Raw genomic sequence first — 10,000 nt, 5'->3', positions numbered from 1 at the left:
TTTACTACGAGTTTTTGTAAGAATCTCGTAGTGGCGAAAACGAGTTCTCGAAACGTAGGTGATCTCGTCTTTTTGGAAACACGAAAGGGCTTAACTATCATCATTTAAACCAACTGCGTCAAGTTCGTCTTTCGTAAAGAGTGAAATGAAACTTTCTGTGATATATCTGTTCTTAGTACTTCGCTACAATCTTGAAGTCAAATCTCGTAGTCGTACTCGTACTTGTACTAGAATCTAAAGGTCTCTAATGCCTGGAAGTGCTCCAAGGTGGAATATTTGTTTGTGGTGGAAAAAAAGCCTTGTGTTACCTTCCACAAGAAAACAAGTGGTACAACTTTGCCGACATGACTTTGGAACATCAGCACCATGCTCCCATACAATACAGAGACAAAGTTTATGTTTTCAGTAAACAAAAAGTTGTGACTGGTCAGTCTCCAGTGGCAGAATACTACATACCTTCCAGTAACTCATTTGGAGCAATAAGAACAAAGTTTGAGTATGAAGAGCAATTTTCTTCTGTATTTGTATTTAATGGTGACGTGACTTTGTATGTATTAACTAATACTGAAACTGTCCCTGAGAACACCATTTTTACATACCATCCAGACAAGAATGAATGGAAAATATATGGGAATGAAACTCTCAGTCGCTGGGGAGCGTGTGGCATTACTGATGGTCATCATATTTACATAATGGGTGGCACTGAGAAGGAAAATGAAGAGATCACAATCAATGGAATGACTAAGGTAGAAAAACTTGATCCAAGTGAAGGTAGCTGGGAGGAGGTTGCAGCTATGAATGAAGCGAGACATGATGCTTTTGGAGCAGCCATGAATGGAAAGATCTATGTAGCAGGCGGACTGCAAAAGGATGATGGGAATCTTAGAGCACTCAACACATGTGAGGTTTACAACCCATCAACTGATGAATGGCAGGTGATACCCAGTCTTACAGTGCCTCGTCACTCTGCAAGCATGGTGCGCTTTATGGGGGCTTTGTATGTCATTGGCGGTATGAAAGATAGCGGGAAATCAAGAGAGCTATCAGTGGAAATGTTTGATTCTGATGTAAATGAATGGAAGGAGAAATCAACCATACCTGTCAACCGTGAAACTCAAGAGGAGGTCCAAAAAAAATTCACTACAAAGCTTGTTTTGCAATGATCCACAAAGAGGTCCTGGTAGAATTTGAGGTGTCTAAGGGCGAGTCTATCGAACACTCACGTGACTGGGCTTGCCTCCAGCTAGAAGAAAGTGCCTAATAACTAAATACTGAAGTATTTTTGCACAGTTATGCGAAAAAGCAAGTCATAGTAAGGGCTATTGAAATTCATAAGGAAAATTGGTGGTTTAGCATGCATTTTTTTGGATGATTAAGCAAGTACAATAATTGTTTTAAAAAGCAGTACTGCTACAAAGCAATGTGTGGTGGGTTTATTTCCAAATTGAAGCTTCATTTTCTCTGAAAAATGCATGCTAAAACCACAGGTATCCCAAGCTGTATGAGCCTTAAATAAAGACCTTTGTTTTGACCTTTGTAATTTGAGTGTCACGATGAGTGTTACGCAATGGCGTAAATTATAAGGGTTTGTATGGGAATTTACGAACGTGTTTTGGAATCGAAAATAAATGACATGAATTGGAAAAAAAATGGCTTACCTTGTCTCCTCGGTATCTTGCAAGTGTTTTTGTGCCGTATTTTGGCCATTTCAGCGTGATTTAGTGGGTTTTAGGTTTGTTGATTTCCTCTCTGTATATTATATATAGAGAGATAATCAGCAAACCTAAAATCCACTAAATCGCGCTGAAATGGCCAAAATACGGCACAAAAACACTGGCAAGATACAGAGGAGACAAGGTAAGCCATTTTTTTCCAATTTATGTCATTTATTTTCGATTCCAAAACACGTTCGTAAATTCCCATACAAACCCTTATAATTTACACCATTGCGTAACACTCATCGTGACACTCAAATTACAAAGGTCAAAACAAAGGTCTTTATTTAACGCTCATACAGCTTGGGATACCTGTGCTAAAACCCCAATTTTCTTTTTGGATACCAAAAGCACTAATTGCTAAGTTCTGCTTTCTCCATATAGTTTAAACTGCACAAAAATATTCCTGTATTAGTAGGCACCACCCATAGGAAACTACTGAGTATCTTGAGATGCGCAGAATGTTTTGTGCAGTAACAAAAGTAGGCACCGTCCTTAATAGTAAAGGTGCATTTTTAGGTTTCTTTTAGTAAATTTTACTGACTGTTTTAGCTTATTTTTTGTAATTGGTTGGACCCAACAAATTTCAAAACAATTAGGGGAAGGCTATTAGCCTCCCCTAACTGCTTTTTGCTTGATCCACCCATTCCACTTGTGGAAAAATTCAGGTGAGGTAGGGAAGGCTTCACTGTTGCAGTCCTTTGTGTTTAGTTCGTAAGGCATGCTATTGATTTCTTTGTTTTCATAACTGTAGAAGGAACGAGGGTTTATTTGAAAGCGTGCATGCCTGTTGTGAGGAATTGTTGTAAAGCACAATGGTTTAATCAACCTGCGTGTAATGTGTATACAAGGCAATGTTTTTTTTTTTAAGTGAATTTAAGAGGATTACCCGAAAAGACTGATCCCCAGACTGTGAACCCCTCTACCTGACCAGGTTCCAGTCACGGTACAAACAGACTGGTCCGCGGCCCACCCCTACAGTCACTGACCCCCTCTATGGACCACCCTGAAAAGGAAAAAAAGAGATTTCATCCAAAACCAAAAGAACAAAAGCAATGGTCATCCATCACTGCATCAGGCCATGAAAGCGGTTGCTTTCTGACTAATTTTATGAAGCCTGAGGTGATGACAGTTTTGTGAACCTGTGGGAGAATGTGACTATTAAACAAAATGGTAGAGAAAAGTAAAGAACGGTTTTATTGTCCAGTTTTAAAACATAGCTTGCCTATTTGGTTTATTTTCTACAAGAAGAAAATAGTATTTTGCTATGTATAATTGAAGGGGTGCCTGGAAAAAAGCCCCAAGTAACTTCTGATAAATTAGTAGATTCTCCTTCCAAATTGCCTTGTATTCGCTTGTGAAACACAAGGAGAATTTGACCTTACATCAAAAGTCACTTAGGGCCTTGTTCCACGCACCCCTTCAATTATGTTGTGGTTCAAAATTTTTGTGGGTTAAAAATTTTTTAAACCAGTTTGATTTTTATGATAATGGTATAAATAATTTTATTGAATACTACACAAAGGAAAACGAAAATCAGACTGGTTTGAAAAATTGTATTTAACCCTTAAAAAATGAAACCAGGTTGACAATGTGTATTAATCATGTGGCTGACCCTGAGCCAGAGCCAACTAAATTTATGAAATAGCATGTTTGAAATGCTAAACTTAAACTTCCTTTTTCTTCATTTTGTGGTGTGGTCTATAAATGATTCAGTAGGGGTACTCTGTGCACCAGTCTGCCCATAGATCAGTCTTTTTGAGTAACCCAGTGAGTGAATTGAAGGCCTAAAATAATTATGCCAATCTAAACCAGTTGAGTTTATATAATATTATAATGCTTATGACTGATCACAGGCTACCCACTTGTTTCTTTTGTCTCTTGTGATTTAGGGCAAAAGCGGATTCCCATTAAAGTGTGAAATCATTAATGCTGTGAAACCTGGTAGACAGTTTTACTGTGGAGATTGTGTTTGATATTGCCAAAAGAAATATAAATGCATATATAAGAACCCAATGAATTAAAAACCTGGATAATTTAGTGTGTATTAATTCCGCCTAAGTTGTATATTTTTTTGTATCTTGCCTTTAGTTTTTGTCACTAGTTACTTGTTATTTTATAAGTGTAATTAAATGATTCCTGATCAATATTTGCTTCTTTTATGTGCAAATTTAATACGCAGCAGCCAACTCAAAAGCTCTGCAACTTTGGCTGCTACACACTGATTTCAATGTAATAATTTAGTTAATATATAACCTGCATCTATATTTACTTTTTTTCTTCCTCTTGTGTTCTAGTCAAATAATGTAAAATAAAATGATCTAATATTTTAATTGTTACCGTCCTAATGCACTGCTGTGTATTGAGGCCAACACCAAAACACACCCTTGAGAGCTTGGCAAATCCTAACCCCTCTAATGGGTACCTTTCATAGAGCAGTTTTCATTCAAGTGTTAAAACAATCTCGTACCCAGACTCCTCAGAGTGTTTGGCCAGCGGTTGGTCACCGGGAGAGACTCTGGGGAACTGGAATTTTATTTAAATTTTTTGATTGGCTGCCCTGTTACGGCTTGCATTGTTATGCCGCAGAAATCCTGCAGCAATAAAATTCCAGCTCCCCAGAGTCTCTTCTAGTGACCAACCGCTGGCCAAAGAGCCTGAGAACTCTGGGTACGAGATTGGTGTTAAAATTAATATCGTGTCTCGTTTTGCTTTACTATGCTCTGTGATTGGTTAGCAAAACTCCCGCCATTTTCTCTTCCAATGAGAAGAAAAGTGAATTAACTGATCATGCCTTGCTTGATGCGTTCTCCCCTCATATTATAATTTCTAAAAGAACAAAAAGAACTAAGATCACCATTATTTTAATAATAGTGCGCAATTTATTTTTCCAAGCTTTGCTATTATACTGTTACATGGTATTGTCCAACACATCTAAGAAAATTATTGTGAATTCTCGAAACATTTTTTGCGGGATTTTGATAGGAGTGGCGTTCAAGTTAAGAAAGAGAATGAAAAATTCACCGGCTTGTGTTCACGTTCTCCACAAGACCTTGAATTTGGTAATTTCACGTTGTTGTTCTGCAGAGGATGGCAGAGAAATGTACCAAAACTTAAAATGCACCTGCCGAGTGATTGTTTTCGCTCATTGAGCCGTTTGTTTTGTGGCGTTGTCGTTGCCGTCACCGTCACGTTTGGTAAGGTCCTTGTTGTTTGGCCGAGCTGACGGCGAAAAATTGCGTGGATAACTGATTTAATCCGGCAGATAAGTTGCTATCCAGTGAATAAAATGTATTGTCTGTAGTACATTATTTTTGTCTGCTGGATAGCGATTTATCCACTGGATAGTCAGTTATTCAGACTTTGAACAACTGGGGCCAGATGAAGAGCTAAAGTAATCTTGTGGTGAAAGTGTAAAGAGAAAAAAAGGCCAGAAAGTTCGCATCAAATTTGAATACTCCAAAAAGAAGGATTTATCTGTCATGTTTACCTGAAGGGTTTAGCAAACAACAGAAGCTTCTTTTTTGCCTATTCTTTGATTATTTCTTTGTTTTTAACAGGTTGGGAACTACATGTACAAGAGCTCTCTTTCTGATCACAACATGATTTCAAGTGAAGCCCCGAGTACAGCTTCATAAACAGTGTTCCTAGCCGCAGAGTGGGGGATAAAAATCATATCACCAAAATATGTCTGACCAAAGTTTGTAATAGTCTGCAAGCAGGTTCTCTTTTAATCCCTTTTTGGTGGTCAAAAGTCAAAAGTGTTGCTTGGTTTGGATGGAAGACCAAACTGGGGAAAATCATAATTTTAAAATTTCTCAGGATTAGTGTGGACAGCTGGGCCTTAGGGGGTTAGTCACACGAGTACATTGTACCTTGACACTGCAAATCATGGCTCTATGATATCTGCTGCCAAGTTACTCAGGGGAATATATAGGCATTCGTCAGATGCCTGATGCATGAAACTTTGCATTTATCTTATGAAATTTATCTAACTGTATGTGCAGGTAGTTCCATTTTTTTAGTCACAATTTCAATTTTCATTCTTCTTTCATGTAGATTATTAAAAAAAAATAGAATGTACATATTAATAAATCAATATTACAATAATCAACTTTAATTTGTACTCTTGGCAGACCTGGCTTCATTATACATTTTAGTGAGGACAACCCAAGTTTGCAAATTGAAGACTAATAAAAATAATTAACATGGCCATAACTCAAGCAATAAAATTTATTGTGTATTATATTAATTTAATATAATACCCACCAGATGTGGCAAGTGAAACCCCACTGTCCCATGGAATTGTATTCACTTCACTTCACTTGTCCCCTGGCGCCAAGATGGCGCTTACGGCCTCCACATGTGCTTTTCATCGATTCCTGTCTCGCGCTGCAGTGCAGTGGAGCTTGTGTGTCTCAGTAACCTCAAAAGCTATGTTGGTGTGGACTTAGCCCCTGGCGGGTTCAACCGTACCGGATTGGTCGAGGGAGAGAGAGCTGACAAAGGACAGCCCCTGGCCCTCCAGGTTGGGGGTTGGGCATTAGGCTAATCACCTAACCTCGTAAAAAAATGAATAATTACAGAAACCTTACACATTAGAGGCAATCTACCGAATCTTGCCGGGGGGCCGAGCGGCACACAACATGACGCTCCAGAGCGAAAGCCCCATGGAAACTCTGGAGCCGAGGACGCCAATAGTGCACCCAAAAAAACAGCTGAGGATGGAATTGCATTAGTCTGGGCAAAAGATTACCAGGATACAAAAACTATTTTTCTTGTAAGTTTAATAGAGAAAAAAATTAAATGTAATTGGAATGTGGAAGAACAATTCCTACTAAACTTTGAAATTGTGTATTTCCCATTCTTACAGTAGTTCCTGTTTTAGATTTTTTCAGGTTCCATAAGTCATTATGTACTGTACCTACTGCAATGTCCAAACTCAATGAATCGAAATGTTTTTTACTGTTCAAAAGTTAATAGGCTTCTTTAATGTGTCTCTTTGAATTGTTGCAAAACAAGCCTTGTAGTGATACATTTTCTTTTTTTCTGTGTCGTTTTCACAGCTGATGGGAATAGATGATTTCTTCTTCCATTTATTAGACTTGGAATCATACATTTCCACTGATAATTCTCTTGACTGTTTGTAACTCAAGCCACCAATAACATACAACACTCCATTGAAGCACACCATGTTTGCAGAATAACGAGGAACATTGAGATTTGGTATCAGCTGCCACTCGTCAGTTGATGGGTCGTATACCTCACATGTGTTGAGTGCTCTAAGATTCCCATCTTTCTTTTGTAGTCCACCTGCTACGTAGATCTTCCCATTCATGGCTGCTCCAAAAGCATTATACCTTGCTTCATTCATGGCTACAACATCTTCCACACTACTTTCCTGGAGATTTAACTTTTTCACTGTTGTGGATCCATAATCTGTTAGAGAAGAAGAGCCCCCTATGATGTACACAAATTGCCTGTTGAGAGTAATGCAAAAAGTTACCCATGCTGATAATAGGGGAGATCTAGGAAATCCCAGTCATTCCTACAAGGATTGAAACAAACATCAATTCACTAAAAGATCCTACTGCATAAATACTGCCATTCATTACGGATACGCTTGAAAACCACTCAATGTCCTCTTCACTTTCAACATCCGGTAAAATAGTGGTCTGAACTGTTCCCCGGGTCTTGGTAGAAGGCATGTAGTATTCTAATACACGTAATTTGCCAGGTCCAACATGTTGATTATCAAAAATGTAAATCTTATCCTTGCATTGTATAATGGCATGACCTCCATGTTCAAGTACTATGTCTGCCAACTGGTACCACTTGTTGTGCTGTGGTAGGTAACATAAGGCCTTCCTCCCACCGCAAACAAAAATCACATCTGCATGTGTCTCAAGGCATTTCCTTGGTGACCTTGAAACCTGCTCTGTGCCAGAGAATGCAACAATTTCTTTCATGCTTGCCAACACAAAATTTAAACACTCATTGTTAGCTGTTATCAGCTCTTCATTAATAAGTTCATTGAATATAAATTCATGTGACATGGAATGCAGGCAAACTTGACGCAATAGTTCAGGAAAATTGATTTCTCTTTCACTGTTGTTGTGACACACCCACTTCAAAATTCCATGAAAAATTTCTTCTTCAGCTCTGACAATGACATCATCACTAGCCACCCATTCCATGACTTGTTTTACATCAAGATTCAGAAAATCATCCGTTTCCATGACAACACTAAAATGCGAGTTGATTGTCTCATGGAATTTTTCCTTGAGTTCTTGGCACTGATAGTTGTCAGCAAAGTAAAAGCTAAAAATGCAGGTCTCGGGTGTCACATTCTTTTTTAAGAAATCACAAGCTGCTGTTTTTAACCCTGGTAGAAGAAGATAATCTGCAGTTGCAATCAAATTATGGCCACTTTCCTCGGTAACTGAAACATTTCCAGTGTAAATGTACTTTAGCACGTCTTCCATGACAGCCGCAGTAGCTTCTTCAAGCTCTATTTTGATCAACTGTTCGTTGCTTTCTCTCATGTCACTTTCAAGAAGTGAAAGGAAGAACGGGCTCGCTGCGGCCAGCACAGGTTTGTGAGCTTTGAACTCTTTGCCTTCCACTGAAACTGTAACATCACAGAAGCTTTCGTTTCTTCTCAGGGTATCAAGACGCTCGATAAGTTCTTGACGATGCTGTGAAGGATCTGTTGTCATTGCCTGATTTCATACCGTGGGGGTCTGGGTACAAGTCTGTGTATTATGGGTTATGGGACTCAACACCCACATAGCCGGAAAGAGCACACCGCACTTTACAACATTTCCAAGTTTGGTGTCAATCAAGCTAATATTAGGAAAGATACAGCCATTCAAAAACTCCAAATTTTACTAAGAAATGTATGGAACGCCGGACGTGTGTCCGGCGTTCCATACATTTCTTAGTAAATTTTTAAGTTTTTGAATGGCTGTATCTCGCCTAATATTAGCTTGATTGACACCAAACTTGAGGATGTTGTAAAGTTCGATGTGCTCTTTCCGGCTATGTGGGTGTTGAGCCCCATATCCCATAATACACAGACTTGTACCCAGACCCCCACGGTATGAAATCAGGCAATGGGCTGAGTCCATGGTTGGGGAGCGGTAGAGCCTCGATTTAATAGACGACCGATAGGAGACTGGGCGCGAGAAAATTGCACAGGACCACAGAATAAAGAATTTTGAAACGGCGAATGAGAAAACTGGCCCTAAACACCACTTCTAGTTCTTTCCTCACGTCTGTGACGGCGAACAAAGTTTATTGGAGCAATACTCGATGTCTTTCTGGCCGTTTTCTCCGATTCACAGGATTACGGTATGAGGCCTCTGCAAGCGAGGAAATGTCATTCCGGCCCCACACTTTTATCGCAACATTTTTCAGTTGGGAAAAGCGAAATAAAAAACACTTGAAACAGTTTTTGCCTTGATAAATATCACTGAGAGAAATCGTTTAGATGTTTGCTGCCAAAAGAGCTTGACTCAAAAATGAAAGCAACGCACCAACGAAGTAGCCTCCCACGCAGTCGTTTTTGGGGGACTTGCCTAAAAACGACTGCGTGGGAGGCTACAAACCCCGGCCCATTAGGATCCTTTTCACAGGCTAAAGAACATCTAATTTTGCTGTTGAGGTTAAACCTTCCCTTTTTTTTAGTTTGGTCCTCAAACTGTTCTAAAGAGACGTTCTTAAATTATCTGTGAAAGTTGTTATTGTGTGTTTATAAAGGTTAACAGGACCCCCTACCCCCTCCGCCTCCCGATCCCATTTTGGTTAATGGTGACGAAAGACTGCAATACAATCAATCAATCAATCAATCAATCAATCAATCAATCAATCAATCAATCAGTCAAACAATCAATCAATCAATCAATCAATCCATCCATCCATTCATCCATCCATCCATCCATCCATCAATCAATCAATCAATCAATCAATCAATCAATCAATCAATCAACTTCAGACCTGCCGTGTGATAATTACAAATTATAAAAATTAACACCAGAGATTAACTAACAATAATTAGCGCAAGAAATGACAATTGTGTCTGTTCCTATCGACTGTCATAAAGGTAACTATCTAGATTATATGGTACTGGCAAGACTAATTGCGTCGACGAAGGAGACGCTCCCTAATCGAGTCGTCCCAATATAAAACTGTTCATCATGCCCAGCGCAAGCGTTCCTTAGCGCGAGAAATCGAGAAAAGAGGTTGTTTGTCGGTGCCATTTTGCAACGTCTCAATAGCATTAT

The 10,000-nt window shown here is 39.1% G+C and overlaps 1 protein-coding gene, 1 long non-coding RNA gene and 1 pseudogene across 2 annotated transcripts in view; 1 reads left to right on the top strand and 2 right to left on the bottom strand.

Moving 5' to 3' along the window:
• The window catches only part of LOC146467146 (kelch-like protein 7), a 2,207-nt pseudogene extending 946 nt beyond the window's left edge, over positions 1–1,261 (top strand).
• LOC146467139 (uncharacterized) overlaps positions 1–10,000 on the bottom strand; it is a 76,876-nt gene that overhangs the window by 21,443 nt on the left and 45,433 nt on the right. The window lies entirely within an intron of this gene.
• On the bottom strand, positions 6,560–8,434 carry LOC146467145 (kelch-like protein 25). Its single transcript, XM_085126020.1, has 2 exons — positions 7,284–8,434; positions 6,560–7,243 (listed from the first exon to the last, which is right to left on the bottom strand). The coding sequence occupies exons 1-2, from the start codon at positions 8,432–8,434 to the stop codon at positions 6,685–6,687; spliced, it is 1,710 nt and encodes a 569-aa protein (XP_084982146.1). The 3' UTR covers positions 6,560–6,684.

Source organism: Pavona decussata, unplaced genomic scaffold (assembly GCF_977016875.1).
Source record: "Pavona decussata unplaced genomic scaffold, jaPavDecu1.1 SCAFFOLD_137, whole genome shotgun sequence".
Classification (NCBI taxonomy): Eukaryota; Metazoa; Cnidaria; class Anthozoa; order Scleractinia; family Agariciidae; genus Pavona; species Pavona decussata.
This window is presented reverse-complemented; position numbering and strand designations above follow the sequence as displayed.

Bases quoted from the DNA above. Each gene is read 5' to 3' on its own strand.
- LOC146467145 (XM_085126020.1), bottom strand. From the start codon at position 8,434: ATGACAACAGATCCTTCACAGCATCGTCAAGAACTTATCGAGCGTCTT. The intron at 7,244-7,283 runs GTTTGTTTCAAT...GGGATTTCCTAG, and splicing joins GGATCTTTTAGTGAATTGAT to ATCTCCCCTATTATCAGCAT.